General features: G+C 40.9%; 1 protein-coding gene across 1 annotated transcript in view; it reads right to left on the bottom strand.

The window, feature by feature from the left end:
• Positions 1 to 539: 539 nt before the first annotated feature.
• jazf1b (JAZF zinc finger 1b) overlaps positions 540 to 17,470 on the bottom strand; it is a 33,307-nt gene continuing 16,376 nt past the window's right edge. The window contains exons 2-5 of the mRNA XM_072679399.1: positions 10,460 to 10,532; positions 8,454 to 8,650; positions 7,192 to 7,361; positions 540 to 3,063 (exon numbers count right to left, since the gene is read on the bottom strand). Of these exons, the coding sequence (XP_072535500.1) occupies positions 2,887 to 3,063; positions 7,192 to 7,361; positions 8,454 to 8,650; positions 10,460 to 10,532 (617 nt within the window). The 3' untranslated portion in view covers positions 540 to 2,886. The remainder of the gene's footprint in view (positions 3,064 to 7,191; positions 7,362 to 8,453; positions 8,651 to 10,459; positions 10,533 to 17,470) is intronic.

Here is a 17,470-nt window from a genome sequence, read left to right as displayed (position 1 = left end):
CCATATATTGTTGTCTCTTGGGCTTGTTAGGACAGTCTGACTTGGACATATTGGCAGTTGTTTCACTTGTAAATAATATTGTGGACAGTTGACAGTTGATTTCTAACTGTACTGAGGTCCTTTTAATTCCTTTCACAGACTCTTAAGCATCTACAGTCTTATTTCTGTAGGCCTCAGATAGCTCTGTTTGGATCTGGCCATGGCTATCTTCACTCATTTCAACAATTAAGACTAAACCAAACTAAGTATCTGAGGTTTAAATAAGACCAGCTTCTCCAAAATCCACTCCAACCATGTTCTAATCATCTGCAGCTGATCTGACAACTAAGTAGTAATAAATGTAGGGTGTCCTCATAACTAAATTGCATTTCTATTAATTACATTTCAGTTTCATCTCTCAAATGAAGATCAAATATGTTTAAATGTTAAAAAAAGGTCATCATGGGTTGGTCTGTTTTTTTTTAGACAGGATTTAGCAAATTTTAAAAGTGACTGACAAAAGAAACAGTGTCTTAAAGAAACAAACACACACAACTCTCTCCAAACACGCCTCAGAGGCTATTTAATATTTAAATTGGAACCAGGTTTACATTTATGGAGCACCTTTTTTTTTGTCAGTTTTTTTCCCCCCAGTTTTGTTGAAAGTCACCAATTTTAAAACAGCCTCTGGTGTCAGCTTCGTTACATGTAGGAATATCTTTCTGAAGAAACATACGAAAATATAATTTAATGCACTTACACAGAGACATAATACATAAACTATGCACAACATGTCAAATACTCACTTCCCTCCAGACTGGCAGTATAATACTGTCACAATGCTTGTCTAAACAGATAACGCAGTTCCATTACAACATTGACGTCCATGCAGTGATGTCATGATGGGTGATTGGCAGGTCCTTGATCTGGCTGCTCTCTGGATTCTCTGTTAACATTATTTTTCTCCTTAGAAGGATTAGGGCCCAATCGTAATCAAGACTCCCAGAGTAGAAGTACTGATCTTGGATCAGGCTGTGTCTTCATGTATAACTGTGTATCCATTGGATGAAAAAGCAAAAACGGCCAAGATGGGCACTGCTACTCCGAGAAGTTTGGGAACCCTGCTCCCAGGCATAAATTCCCATGTGGAGTGGAACAGGCTAAAAACTGAAACTATCTAAAACCCACTGTTGCTCCTGAAATCAAAGCATTGAGACAGTAATGGGCAACTCCTCTTATGCTGCTTCACAATTGGGAGCTGTATTAACTCCCTTGTCCATACGGGCATAAGTCCATCCAAAAGGCCACTGAAACGACACCAGAGGTCAGCCAGAGCCAGAGGATAAATACATAATCTGGGCTAATTCGTCATACAAACACCTGGCTACACTTGAAGCTACGCAAGTATACTGTATTGGAATGCTGCAGTCTCCCACAATTCAAGGCAACCAGCTTTGATAATTGCAACCAATACGCACTTTGGAGGTCTAATGAAGAATATGAAAATAAAAAGAATTCCCTTGGTTGGAAAGTAAAATAAAACACTAGTACAGGTACACCAACCCCCAGAGTGGCACATCAGTCCTTGAACTTTACTCAGTGACTTGCAGGTGGGACTCTGCAGCCCCTGACAGATTGGCAATGGAAACCTCCTAACTATGTTGGCAACTAGTCACTACAAAGTGCTTTAGGTATTTCACCAGGCAACGGAATCAGCCATGGAGTTCTAGAAGGCTCCAGAGGTTCTAGAACACACCAGCCACAGCTGACCTGGGACTTGTGTAACAGCGGACTCAAAAAAAAATACCATCAGAGAACGTGGGCAGGAGAACAGTTCTGAAATGCTGGCAATTTGTCACCTGAGATCGTTAGGTTAGGTACGGAAACGGGATCTGTCCAAGGATAACGAGAAATGGGCCAAAACATTCCCAAAATGAGTTTCCATACTCAATCTCCTCCTCTTCTTTTTTTCAAATGGAAATGCAAAATTTGGGAATAAAGCATAGATTTAATATCTGATCATGAAAGTCTATATATATATATATTTACAATCTCTAACTAAAAATGTTGCGTATATAGAAGTATTGGGTAGTTTAAACATTGACATTCAGGCTTTCATTGCCCTTCCTCTTTGTGTAACTTTGGAGAATCCTGGGAACCACGGCCAGAAGCACCAGAGTCATGGTCGGGCTTGTTGAATTCTGATGGTCAGGCTTCGACTCATCTCAGTCTGAAACCTCTGCAAACATCATGCACCGCCTCTAGAGGTGACAGCAACTTTTGGGAACCTCTCCCACAATGATGCCAAGCCCTATCTTCTCCAAGCATATCATAATTATTTTACAAGAAGCACCTTATATCAATAGTAATACAAGACAAAAAAACAAAAACAAAACAATAAGAATGATAGTTCAATGTGCAAAAGTACAAAACTGTGAACTCTAATACGATACATCATCTCAAATAGGCAGAGAACAGATAATAGGATACAAATAATGGGAAAATAAATGCATGCAATTCAAAGTGTAGTGTAATGAAAACGTAGGAGCTCCTTGAAGAGGTGTGGAATTAAAAAAAAAAAAAAAAGAGAGGTTCCTCTTCAAGAAGAGATGGAATGAAAGGGAGATAAAGAGAGAACCTCCTAATGAAGGTATGAAATGATGTACAGATAGAGGGAGTCTTCCTCATGGAAGAGTTAAATAAAAAGGTAAAGGATTCCTCATGGAGGGGGGGAAAGAGGGGACAGAGTCTTCCCTGTGGAAGAGTAAAATGGAGAGGAGGGATGAGAGCAAAGAGGACCTCCTCAAGTAGGAGGTCAGAATTATTAGACGTGGCAACAGCTTCTGGTGATGGGATGTGTGTGTGTATGTGTGTGTGTATTAGAATCTGTTGGCACAGAGACCCACTCTACTGCTGCATCTTGCGGATGATGTCAGCGGAGACGGGCGGGTGGAAGTTGATGGTGTGGTGGCGGAGACCCTGTGAGCTCTTGTAGCTCTTCCCACAGCGGCACTTAAAGGGCTTCCGCACACGGATCTGAGTGCGGTGGCCATTCTTGGCATGGTACTTGATACCATTCACATTCTGCAAAACACAATTCAGCAGTGCAGTGTTATACAAACACACACTGAATATTTTAATTATAATAACACGTTAAAACATAAACACTCAGTATATTATATCAGAATAATATCAGTATATCAACAGTGAAGAGTGCTGATGTACTACACTAGTACTCTGCACTATATTTATTACAGTGGATATCAAGGAATCAAGGGCAATTAGGGAAAATACATCACAATTAATTGTCACAACATGCATCACAATATTTAGTTTGAGAATTTGGAGAAAAAATAGTGCCACATCTTAAACAATACTATCAATAAGTATGAGTAACTACAATAGATCCACTAAGTTTGCTCTCCATGTTTATAAAAACAAATATAATAACCCCACGCAACAGGTACAGACTTTTTCCACTTCCCAAAAATGTAGTCCAAATTTTGCTTCTTTACTTTTGAACTGGAGCTACGGGGCCAATATTGCAAACAAACACTAGGAGCCAGTTTCCCAGACAAGGATTAAGCCTAGTGCCAAACTACACCTTGTTGTGAATGGAGATTCTAAATTGAAAGAAAAACGAGAAAGTAAAACCCAGGACTAGCCTTAATCCCTACTCTAGAACTCAATGAACATCCAAATCTTTGCCACAGATACACATGCACTTCTCTTACCCCACTCAAACTGCACCAGGTCTTTAATCGGATCACACAGACCTCTCAATGTGCGTTTGTGGACTAGAGTTACTGCTACTCATCATCCAGTGCACGTGTCACAGGAATTCAGAGTAAGTCTCACTGTGTCCTAACCCATATTGACAGGTCTGCACTACCTTAATGAAGACTGATACGGTTTAAGTGGGTTAAAAGAAGTGTGGACATGTAGTTACAGAAAGAAATTCGGTAATAATTAACTTCTAGTGTTTGTTGGCAATGTTAACCAACAGTGCAAAACTAAAGCAGACAACTTCAGATACCAAACATGACTTAATGGACTTACATCTGGGGTAAGCAGAAAAAACGATGTACCACCTAACCACTGCGTTGAGTCCTTTAAGTCTTTTAAGCCCCTTTTATCCACATTAAGCTCATGGTGACACAGACTATATGTCCAATTATTTGTGGACACCCCTTCTAATGAAAGCATTCAGCTACTTTAAGTTACACTCATTGCTGACAAAAATGTGCACACAGCTTGTCTAGTCTCTGTAGAGAAGCACTGCCAATAGAATAGGACTCTCTGGAGCAGATGAACATGAACCTATTGGCATCATGCCTAATGTCAGAGGGGCTAGAGGGGTATAAAGCCCCCCAGCACTGAGATGTAGAGCAGTGGAACTGTTCTCATCATTCTCTGGATTGATGAGAACAGGTGGGGTGGGGTGGTGACCATCCAACATCCTGACCTAACTAATGCTTTTGCCGCTGAATGCAATCAAATCTTCACAGCTATGCTCCAAAGTCTAGCAGAAAGCCTGGACAGTAGATGCAGTTATTTCAGTAAAAGGAGGATGCACTCTTTTTTTTTTAACAATACCCTTTTGATTTTAGAAGAAACAATGCATGAGCAGGTGTCCCAATACTTTTGTCCATATAGTGTCATTCATAATGATTACAATTACATATGGTTATAATGCCATTTCCTAGCCGTTACAACCTCTACCTGAATAGCCTATAATTAAATGTTCTAAAAATGTCATTTAATATTCCATAAATTGTGTTGACCAGATTCCACAAGCACAAGGACCATACAGTGAGTCCAAGAAGTATTTGATCCCTTGCTGATTTTCTTTGTTTGCCCACTAATAAAGACACTATCCTTCTGCACTTTTAATGGTAGATATATTCTAACATGGAGAGACAGAATATCAAGACAAAAATCCAGAATATAATTTTAAAGAATATATTTTAATTAATTTGTATTTCAATGAGGAAAATAAGTATTTGATCCCTCTTGCCAAACACACTCAATACTTAGTGGCAAAGCCTTTGTTTGCAAGCACAGCGGTGAGACGTTTGTTGTAGTTAACCACAAGTTTAGCACACACACCAGGGGGAATTTTGGCCCACTCTTCTTTGCAGATCCTCTCTAAATCATGAAGGTTGGTGGGCTGTCGCTTGGCAACTCTGACCTTCAGCTCCCTCCATAGATTTTCGATCGGATTGAGGTCTGGCGACTGGCTGGGCCACTCCATGACCTTAATGTGATTTTTCTTGAGCCAATCCTTTGTTGCCTTTGCTGTATGTTTAGGGTCGTTATCATGTTGGAAGACCCAACCACGGCCCATTTTCAGATCCCTGGCAGAGGGGAGGAGGTTGTCCCTCAGGATTGTGCGGTACATGGCTCCATCCATCTTCCCAGTGATGCGGTGAAGTAGCCCTGTACCCTTGGCAGAGAAACACCCCCAAAACATTATGCTTCCACCTCCATGCTTGACGGTGGGCACAGTGTTCTTGGGGTCATAGGCAGCATTTTTCTTCCTCCACACATGGCGGGTGGAGTTGAGGCCAAAAAGTTCAATTTTGGTCTCGTCTGACCACAAAACCTTCTCCCAATAACTTGGTTCATCTTTCAAATGATCATTGGCATACTTGAGGCGCGCCTCCACATGTGCTCTCTTCAGCAGGGGTACCTTTCGGGCACTGCAGGATGTGAATCCATTGTTGCGCAAAGTGTTGCCAATTGTTTCCTTGCAAACTGTGGTCCCAGCTGCCTTCAGGTCATTTGCTAACTCCTGCCGAGTGGTTGCAGGACGATTTCTGACTGTTCTCAGCATCATTGCCACCCCACGAGGCGAAATCTTCTTTGGAGCACCGGGCCGAGGTCTGTTGATTGTCATGTTATACTCTTTAAACTTTCTGATAATTGCACCAATAGTTGTTACTTTCACATCCAACACCTTACTAATCTTTTTGTAGCCCATTCCAGCTTTGTGAAGGTCAACAATTCTGACTCTGAGGTCCTGTGACAGCTCTTTGGTTTTACCCATGTTGGAGACTTGAAATCTGTGTGATCTGTCTGATTCTGTGGACAGGTGTTTTTCACACAAGTGATTAGTGAGAACAGGTGGCTTCAGGTCAGGTAACAAGTTGATTGGGAGTGTCTAACTGGTCTGTAAAAGCCAGAACTGCTAATGAATACTAAGGGATCAAATACTTATTTCACTCCATGAAATACAAATCAATTAATATATATTCCTTAGATTTATTTTCTGGATTTTCTTTTTAATATTCTGTCTCTCCATGTAAGAATACATCTACCATTAAAAGTATAGAATGATCATGTCTTTATTAGTGGGCCAACGAAGAAAATCAGCAAGGGATCAAATACTTCTTGGACTCACTGTATGTGGTACTTGTGGACCATCTTTACTGAACACATTCACACCAGGTGTATACTGGCAATGCAGCAGAGATCTGGGCATACTGGTTCTAATCAGAAAATATGTGCACTGACTGTAAAGCTCTCCTGATACTCTAATGCTCTACTCTACGCTAGTGACGCCCTCAGAGAACAGACAGATTTTCAGGCCACACTGAGCAGCACTAACAGGCAGCATCACCTTCTCAATACACGTACTGGAGAAAGCAGTGGGCCCGATATTCCGAAAAGCCGGGTAACTTGTCACTCTGCTGGAGGCAAGACCAGGTACAGAGGGAAGCAGCCCAGGCCAAATTAAATCCACATCTGACGGCCTATCTGAACATGGAAAGTCTCGCTTGTGACTGTCACCAGCCACTTCCTGTGCCTCCTAATGAATACAGTTCACTCAAGCTGTACATAATTCATCGCGGCAGCGCGCACCAGATGCCAGCGGAAAAACCCATAAAACCGTGCAGCCCTTTAAGTGGACTGCATGGCCGTATTTACATTTACTCGCATGCAAAAGCATTCCCACTCAAAATGCCTCACAGGAGTCTGTTCTCAGAGCTTTCATCAGCCTAGAGCCCCACTCTATCAATAGCTTCAAATAATCCCCCGCTGGGTTTCAGAGTCTGCAGCATTACAGTTTTCCTGAGCGGCCCTCTGAAACAGATGGTTTTGGTCTGTCGCTTTTGTCCAAATTACTGATTACTCAGTTGTTCCCTGTTCCAATATGACTTACAGGCCTCGGACCCACATGTAAGAAGCATGTCTGCATCCGCTCCCTACCTTGTATCTCTTCTTGCAGCCAGGCACGGGGCAAGCAAATGGTTTCTCGTCGCCTCCATTCATGCACATGGAGCTGAGTATGGACTCGGAGCTAATGGCACTTTCGGTGGTCCAGGACTCATCACTGTCTGACTCCTCATAGTCTGCTTCCTCCTCGTCGTACTCACTACCTGCATGGAGCACACAGACAAAAAAACTACATTTCCCATGGGCCCCCAGCTGGGCAAAAGAACGGACATTATCATATTTCTCGCATGCCTTCATTGCTGTGTCATTATCGTAGCGTACGATCCCTCAGGACAGGCTGCCATTGTGCTTTTATGGAAAAACATCTGAGCGTCCGGTGAAGGGTTACGGGTTAATGCGCAGTCATAGTATGATGCCAGCAACTAGAAGACTATTTGGGTTGCTCTCCAAACCCACACAAATAAAATGCCCTGAAAACTTCTAATTTGTGGTGGTTGGAGAAGAAATGACGCACCACCAAGGGCCATGGGAAAACAGAGCCACGGTGTCAGCAGATGAAGGGTTTGATAATATCACTATTTTCAATGTTTGCTCACAGGCACAGAATAAAAAATGGAATTATGTGAGAATTGGTATTATTTCCGCTCCTGGGCTCCCCCTACAGCTGAGAAGTGGAATTCACTTTTAAACCACTGCACTAAAGCAGCAAACTGCATTTTGAGCTTCCATGCTTTACACATGCATTTATTGACAAGCTAAGAAATACAGAACCGGCATCTGAAGTGAAAGAACCGTATAGACTAATAAGACTTAATAACTAATAAGAAGTAATGTTACACAAATATGACTCGGGATTTTGCAGCGTCATGCATTTCTTGCAGGTTTGCTAAAGTTACACAGGGCAGTAGCCAGCGTGCTGAGCCTGGAGGAGCAACAATAAAGACAATTTTCAGGGTTTGTGTATGGTAGATGGTAGATATGCAATGGAAAATGAAAACAGTGAGAATTTTCCTTTTGCATCAAGCAGCAAAAAAAAATTGACACTTGAGCACATTGAGAAAACAGTGCTCAAACAATATATTGTGCAGTCCTACAAAGCTGCATGTTTATTATTCGGTTATTATTATTTGGTAACCGTTAGCATATTTTGTGGAGTCCCACAGGGTTATATTTTGGGGCCTATAAAACTGATGTTAATGATGTTAGTTATGACTGTTATGGGCTTACATACAGAGTCTAAGGGGTTAAGGAACAGGGAACTGCTGCAATAGCCAACGTGTGTTTGAGGTGTTTACCTGTAGGGGTACTGCTCCTGAAGGAGGAAGATGGTGTGATGGGTGGGGTCACAGGTGGAGTGAGGTTGCCGCTGTTGTGTCGGGGGGGTGTAGACACGCTGTTTCGCGATAGGCTGCCTGTCAGCGAGAGGGAAAGCTTCGGCTGAACTTTCTTCTTTAGAGTCTCATGCTCTCGCCTTGCTGCGTCAGTCATAAACCTAGAAAGAAACAGAGAGAGAGAGAGAGAGAGAGAGAGAGAGAGAGAGAGAGAGAGAGAGATGAAAAGCATGATCATTCTTCTTTAATGAACGTGTATACAGCACGTTGATCTGCTGTGGTCTCTCCTAAATCAAATGTCAGCATTCAGCACTAGTTGTTTTGTTACATTGTAAATGCCTTAATAAACGTGTGTCATAAACATAAAACATTCACACAGACATTGTTAAAGCTGGGGTGAAATTAACAGATTACAGTTTGAAACCACATCAAGTGGAGACAGAAGCGGCTCCTCTTTGTTACATAAGCCGCCGGTCCAACAGCATACGAGTCCCTCTCACTCTTCCATCCCAAAGGATTCATACAGAAACCACAATGCACACAGAATGTCATAACACAAGCTGATGCAGCCTCTGCAGCCTCTGCAGTCTGAGGAGCACATGTAGGTTCCTGTGCTGGTTTGAAGTCCCTAACAGAACCATAAAGGGACTGGAGCCATTCAAGAATCTAAAACACTACCATGCATGGCAATACAGCAGTGTGTATTACCATAAACAGGAAAACGTACATTGGTTCTATTGTATTGTAACTCTTTTAACAAAATGCTAAAAGGCTACTTATTTGAGAATGAAGCACTGGATGTAGGCAAAACAGATTATCCTCTCTGTCATACAAAAACTTTGTCTCTTCATTTTTCTTTTTTCTTTTCTTTAATATTTGAGATGATTTGAATCCAGCAGTTGTTCTTTACTTTATGTTAAAAGTGCATGATGAATGGACCAATAGAAATGCTCCACAATTACTTTTGGATATTTTTTCTGCATTGATTTACATTGAAAGTTAAGAAGATTTTTTTTTTACCTCTCCTGTAAAGTTGCCATTTTGTAAATATATTTTTTAAGTGACAGTGATGAGATGCTATGAACAAAATCCAGTGTCAAACTAGTTCGTTCCAGGCCACAGCACTGCAGACTAGGGGCGGGCAATATAACTATTCTATCATACTGTGATCAATTTTGTTATTGTGATACACAGTGGATATAAAGATTGGATAAAATACTGCATATTTTGAATATATGTCATTGTACTAAGTAAGAGATAGTATTTGAATAACAGTTTTTAAGAATCTGCCGCTACTGATGAATTTTGTCTGTCAAAATACTGCAATAATTACGTGCATTGTGAAAATGCCTTTGCATATTGTGCTACAATATTTTTTTTACCCTATCACCCACCCCTACTGTAGACTCTTGCACACCTAATCCAACTCATCAGGCAGTTACCAAGGCCTTTGTGCAATGACCACAGCTCCACTGCTTCACAGCTTAATGCTGGGACGTTTTATACCCCACTAGTCTGGCATTAGGCAGCATGGTGCCAATAGGTTCATGTTTATCTTCTCCAGAGAGTCCTAATCTAACTTAAAGTAGCTGAATGCATTTATTAGAAGGGGTGTCCACAAACATTTGGACATACAGTGTTACCAAAAAATCATCTACCCAACACTTAGTTGGGTAGATGGTTTGAGGACAGGTCCCGTTCTAACCACAAACGTCCCGCTCCAGAGTTTCCTTGGAACCAGAGGCAGACCACCTCCTCTCAAGGGTCTCGGTGCGGTTGTTTTGATTTGCATGGGAGTGTGACTACTGTGTTCACATCGGTGCAGGTGTGAGAATGGCTTTAGTGAGGTGTCCAAACTTTTGCACACCCCACAATTAGTACTTTATTTTTCATAAACTGCATATTATTTATATAGGTTTAACAAAGGTGTGTGTGTGTGTGTGTGTGTGTGTGTCTTTGGTGTGTGTCACCTGTTAATGTAGCTGAGGGCAACATATGTGGGCTGCTGCAGCTCCTGTTTCTCCAGTACACGAGGGTCTGTGTCTGTGAAAGGGAGAGAGAGAGATTGACTGGTGTGAGAGAGCTCTGTAGGAACAGTATTGTAAAAAGCAGGATGTCTCAGTTGGATAACTTGCGTCTGAGGTCAGTATGGCCCTATAAGTCAGGACTGCCCTTACCACATCTGCTGTTGGAGAATTCTGACTTTGGGAGACTGTTGGGAGACCCTTTTCAAACAGGCTGGGCACACTTCTCTGATTCAGGGCCTCTATGAGCCTTACTCAAGCTATTACTCACTTCACTGTCTCACCCAGTGGTTCTCTAAAACGACAGCGATTTCTCACCACTCACCCAACCCCAATCACTCCCAGATGGCAATTACCTCCATTAATAAAGTTTTCGTCATTAAAACCTAAATTGACGGCAGAATTAGTCAGAGGTCCTCACTAAATATGTGGAAAGAGAAGTTACATGGTTCGTCTTTCCAGCATTTTGGTTTCATTTTGACTTAATTGCGAAAATAACAGTTAGTCATTCGGGTACATGTTGCACCACATTAGACACACTCTTTCTGCAGCGTGTCCCAGACATCTGGTCTGCTCCATGCTAGTGCTGCTCCTCATGGGCAGTCTCTGCTTCCAGGAACCAAAGAACCCCTGCTCTTTCTTTTAGCTATCCAATCCTGTTGGCCTGGTGTGAGTAAAAGACACCTAGAAATGACCAACCTGGAACCAGCCCAACACTTTATACCTCAGGCACAGAAACTGAGCTCTGATCCAGGATCAGTGTTGTGGAGACAGACTTTCTTAAACAAATGACATCCACTTAATACTGGAAGGAGCAGGTTGTGCTGGGCTGTGTGAGACTACTGCCCCCTGGTGTTAAGTTAGACCAAGTGAAACCACTGACCCAGTGGCTGAGGATCACTTCACATAGCATTAATTTCTCAGTTAATTGGATAGTCTGCATCCAAATTCAGGGCCATCCAATAGTAATGTAGTAGTAATCTGATCTGCTATTGGTCAGACTTGACTTTGGGCTTAAAAGGCAAAGGAGAACCTTTCCAAACAGACTGACCTTTGACTTGAGGCTCTGTGCAGGGTGATAGCAGTAGCATTTAGCTGTGTTTTTCAAAAAAGCCAGATGTCTTAGTAAGATAACCTAAAAAAATACTTGTCATCCGTGTCATCATGGACAGCTATTTTCCATTCATGCCATCATCTCAGCTAATCTGAAGAACAAAGCTTGTCTTCAGATTTCTTACCCGACACCCCCAGCCACCCTGTGGATGTGTTCCATCAGCAGCTCACCCATATTAACATCATTAAGCACTGATTTACCAAACCAGGTGTTGGATGATCACTATAAATAATACTAGACGCCCACGAGGAGAGCTTTGGAGATGTTCTAATGGACATGGAGATGTAAACCATGACTTCTTGTATTACTGTTATTTAAACGTTTTCTAATAATAGTGTTTTACTGAGCAGATAAACACTGGCTGCCCAGATAAGACGTTTTTACAGGTGTCTAAAACTTTTACACAGAGCTGTATGTTACAGCCTGTGGCAACTGATTGTACACTACAGATGTAGCAGGTAGATATTAGGCTGAAAACCACTGGAGTATTCCTTCAAGCAGATTAACCCATTAGATCCTGTGTGTAAGCTCACACTTCAGTTCCTCACTCTAATACCTCTATTACTGTCATAATTAACATCAGATTTATAGGCCCCAAGCTAAAACCTTGTGGGACACCATTAGATATTCCTAACCAATCATTTATTCCAAATATTTTATAATAGTTTAATTAATAAGGATTAATAATGGAATAATTAGCCCAAGGGGAGTACAAGGGGTTAAGCTAGTTTTTTTTTTTAATCGGAGAAGGCTTTTACTACCAGTGCCTCCAGTGACGCTCCTGCTGCAGGTCCCAGAGCCTCACGTCTTCTTTTTCTTTGGCTTTGCCCACATTCTCTCTGTCCTGCCAGGGTAATCGCTTCAAGATGCCCATCTCTCCGGGCATTATTCAACACCATTAACACAAACGCTGCACAAAAAGGGACTTCATCTAATGAGACTTTGCCTCCACCTAGACACACACATACACACATACACAAACACACACACCCCGCAATGCATCTCAATGCCTCTCTTTATGCTGCTGCTGTGAATAAACACGTTGCTTTCTGCCCTGTTTAAACTAAACCATATTTGTCTCAGTTCTCCAGGAACCACACTACACCCCCGGAGAGAGTGTGTGTGTGTGTGTGTGCGTGTCTGCAGCGCAATTCCGGCCAGCGTGGCATCACACACACTCTCCGGCACCTCATAATTACGCAGGCATGCAGACGCTACCACCTGGTAGTCACCCGGGCAACCCCTGCCAAGCAGCTGAGGGCTCTTCACACGGTGCCTGCAGGCGGGACAGTCACTCACACCACTGGAGCTGCTGTTTACACCAACTGATCGTAATGATATTCAATGTTAAAGTTAATCTTCAGATTATATTTTTAATGATTTTACTTAGAAATAAATAAAAAAGACAGATTTAACAGACTGGAGTAAATAAAGCACTGCTTGAAGTGGGATAGAAATGAAACACAAGCTCTCGATGAGGAGAGAAATTCTGCTGCTTCTTTACCTCTAAATAATCGAGAGCAAGGAGAAGAAGCACATTCCACAGAAGTATTCATTAGCTCTGGACTAACTCATTAACCCATGGAGAGTGTATTATTATTAGGGGTGCACCATATTTAGATATCTATATAGCTAAATATTTTAATTTAGCTATATAGATCTGAGTCCGAGCCAGGAGCAGGAAAAAGTCCCTCAGAGCGAGAGGAGGAAACCTTGAGAGGAACCTCTCAAATAGACTCAAATAGGAACCCATCATTCTCTGATCGTCTAGTCGTATCGGATGAAAAGTCGAATGATGGTAAAATAAAGTGAGATAATGGAGAACTATGATTACTGTGAGTTAAAGGTTTATAAAATGTTACAAAAACCGGATACAATCTACCTGAATGATTAAAATGCAGATATTTAGTTCACTAGTCCAGCGTCATGCAAACGTTCTACTCTTCTGGAGATCAAAGATCTTCAAAGATTGTAATAATAAAAAATAAAAATTATTTTAAAAAAACAGCAAATATCAGATGATACATTTCTGCCGATATGATTCTGATATCACAGCTAATTATTAGGAAATATTGTACTTTATAATTTAAGATTATCAAATACAACAAGATCTAGCTAAACCTACTTGTATAATGCACACAGTTATAACAATGATAACTGCAGCCTTTTGGAGTTTGCTGGACTGTTATCGCACAACATCACACAACATAATAAACACTAAAATAGATCTGAAGCTTTTAGGTTTGTATCAGACAAACAAAACAAGTGTGCTTTTATCAACAACCTCCGCTTAAATATGCTGATTTTTGCATGTAATTTCTATAACAATAATATTTGGATCATTTAAAAATATGTTTTTTTTTATATCTATACAACTGCAGTTATGTATCTATATTGTTTCACTTTTATGCCAAAATATCATTTGAATGTGGCAGTAGTTTTTTTTACATTGTGTAAAAAAAGAAATACTCCAAAAGTCTTGGAATATATATTTGTATACATTGGGTTCTAATGAAAGTTTGAACCACTTAACACTCAAAGACTTATTATACACTAAGGTGTATTACTCAGTAACTACAGGGACGTCTGTACAAGCTATTATTTCTTGGGGATAGAAGTTTGTAATAACGGGACTTTTGGCCCATCTGTGGCCCATAGGCTGTTTAAGGGGTTACGAAGCTTTTGTTCCTCCTCCTGTTAAGTTGTCATTTTGGATATATCAGGTTTTCGCGTAGCAGTGATGTTATAACAAAGCTCACCAGCTAAAAAGCACTTCCAGGAAGTGAAAATTTAATATTAACATGTAAACATAGAGCAAACTGTCAGCCTCCTTATCTGATACACCATCGTATCAGATCCTACAGAACTGTGTGTTCATCTGATCCCTGCCAATGCTGAGGGCTGTCCACTCAGGACATGCTCCTACTGAAGTGTTTCATTAGAGAGATCAGACACTTTCCAGTGCCTACCACACACACACACACACACACACACACACGCATTAGGATCAGCACTACTCTTCTGCTTAAAAACAGAGGGTGGGGTGTGTGTGCAGGAGTGCAGGGCCTGAGTGTGTGAGAGACCCCAGATACAGGAGTGGGGAGAAACCCTGATTGTCCTGCAGCCTAACAAGCAGAAACGATTAGAGCTATGAAACCTCCATACACACATTCAGACAATCACAAACACACACTTCTGCTCAACAGCCACGCAATTAGCTGTGGATCAATCCCCTGCACACTCCGTAAATCACACGCTAGCGTCCGGAAGCCCTGCAGGGCTCCCCCAGGGCCAGCTGCCAATCAGGGGCCTGCAGCCAGACCAGCGCAGGAGAGAGAGGTGGTCCAGCACACAGACAGGTGGTCCACCATGGTGGTCTGTCCTTCCTTCTACTTCTGACTCTATATTCCACACGGACACATACATCGCTACTCAATGTAGTGTTTAAGCGAAAAGTCAACTTGGCAAAATATTTTTTATTTCTCGTCCCAACTGCACTGCTAAATCATGACTGGTCATACTCTACACAGAATTCTGGGTAATCTAAAATGGACTGGAATCTGGGTAATCATGACTTAGGTGGACTTGACTGGTTTGAAACTTTATGTGACCAAATGTGTGGCCAAATGCAGCCTTCAGCATGGCTGATACAGTGTTAGCTATACACCATTACTTCATAGCCAGAATAATTAGTACTCAGTACTCAGATCAAGAATAAGGTAAAATTTGCGTTATGTAAATGTTACTATGCTCAGATTATGTAACAATATTTGAAAGCAAAGCTATGCTTTACCCATAATCTAACGCTGCAGCCAAGAACTAATATGTTTGTACCAAACAAACACACAACCTATCATTTTTATTATTTATTTATTTGTTTAAATTATTATCATTATCAGATACAATGACCCTTAAAATAATAAAAACCAAATGCTTTACAACAGATGTGATTGTTTTTATCTATTTTTAATAATAAAAGTACATAAAAAGTCTCTCTTTTATAAATAAATAAATAAATGGGGTGGAGCTTTTTTATACTACATGATATCTAGCTAATGATTATTGTCATTATGGATTTGTCTGCTGATTATTTTCTTTTTTTCATTAATTGACTGACTGCTTTGTTTTCCCCCCAATACCACTGAAAATTTCCCCACTGTGGGACTAATAAAGGATTATCTTATCTTATCTTACCAGCATTGAGCACATGTTCACAGTGTGATAACCACCAATTGTTGGTATGCCATGGTACACCGCTGCAACTCAGGATACAACAATATAATATAATTTGCTGTACTGTTCCCTCCCTCCTGGTTATCCTCTTTAGTGTAGAAAGAACCATGTCTTTAGTTCTGCACTAATGAGGCTAAACGAAGCAAAGATGCCTGGCCTGACTTATTACATTTGGGCTAAGCGGAGAACATTGTGTACATTTGACTTCTGGCTGAACCATCGCTTTAAAACTGAGCCAAAATTTGCATCACGCCTTGGCTGTGGGTAGAAGGGAGGTGAATGAGTGACGATGACAAATGGAGAGAAGTATTATTAGACTGTGAAAAACAAACAAAACGGGGCGTGAGAGAGGCGGGAGAAATATCTCAGTCCGGTCTTGTTTGGTTGTACCTCATTCAGCTTTTAGCACCTGATCAGGATACCGGAAACAATGCTGTTCAGTAGGTCAGCTGAGAGTCTTGTCTGACCGATATAGATAACAAAAAAATTTAATAACCAATCAGCCATTATAACAGTACATTTACACTGAATTATACTATTTCAGTAGTTTTTGTTACATATGAATAATCCCAGAACCCAGCGGTGGGTGTAAACGTTTATTACACACTTCTATACCTATAGTAAGCTTGTTTGCACTGTAGCCACTGTAGTTACAAAATAATAATAATAAGCCATAGGGTGTAATATAGCTAAGGTTTTAAGCGGTTAAACAGTACTTTGACAACAATGAATTGTATGGTCTGAGGTCTGACTTTGTACTGTACTGACAACTGGCAATACAAATACTGATATATAAACATTTAGCAAATGTTAAAATTGGGACAAAATCTAATGGGATCAGTATAACAGATTTTTTGTAGAGTTGGAACAGCAGTAAAATGAATAAAATGTATATATTTAAGTGCAGACGCCCAATGTCGCCGATAGCTCTTCTGGAGTTCAATAAACAGATCACGAAATATCAGTTTGAAATATTGGTCAAGTCTGAACACACGTTCGACTGCGACAATTTTAATTAGATTTAATTAAATTACAAGCAATTATTTGATACCAATATGACTGTGAAATCATCTCTAAAGAATTGTCAAATGATTGTCAGTTCTTACACCCAGTTTAAACGGCTTATTCTCATAATAAAGGTTAGCTTGGTAGGCGTGTTGCATGTGTTTTCCTTATTTGAAGCATTATGGTGTTTTGCGTTCAAATCTACCTGTTCAGAGTGTAATACTGGAATAAAGACCTGACACATGAGGGGCAGGGGGGTTCTAATGTGTGTTTCTTTTTATTATCATTATTTTTCATTTAAGTCATCATAGTATACAACGAGCTGGTAATTGTATGCAGCAGATATGGATAAAGTGTGTGGACTTCAGTACTGACCGATATTACCGGTCACCTATACATCCGCCAGGACCTTCTACTTATACACCACATGTAAAACACCCCCTCCCTTCCTCCCCACATCAATCTACTGTTCAGACATGAGTGCCTCCCAAAATCCTTCTTTATCCTCATGCTTTCGTGTGGCCCTCGTCATGGTGACATGTTTACAGCAAGGCCTGTGGTTGGGAATAAGGGCTTATGATCAAAATCCAGACGTGCAAAACTGA

Source organism: Salminus brasiliensis, chromosome 5, assembly GCF_030463535.1.
Source record: "Salminus brasiliensis chromosome 5, fSalBra1.hap2, whole genome shotgun sequence".
Lineage (NCBI taxonomy): Eukaryota > Metazoa > Chordata > Actinopteri > Characiformes > Bryconidae > Salminus > Salminus brasiliensis.
This window is presented reverse-complemented; position numbering and strand designations above follow the sequence as displayed.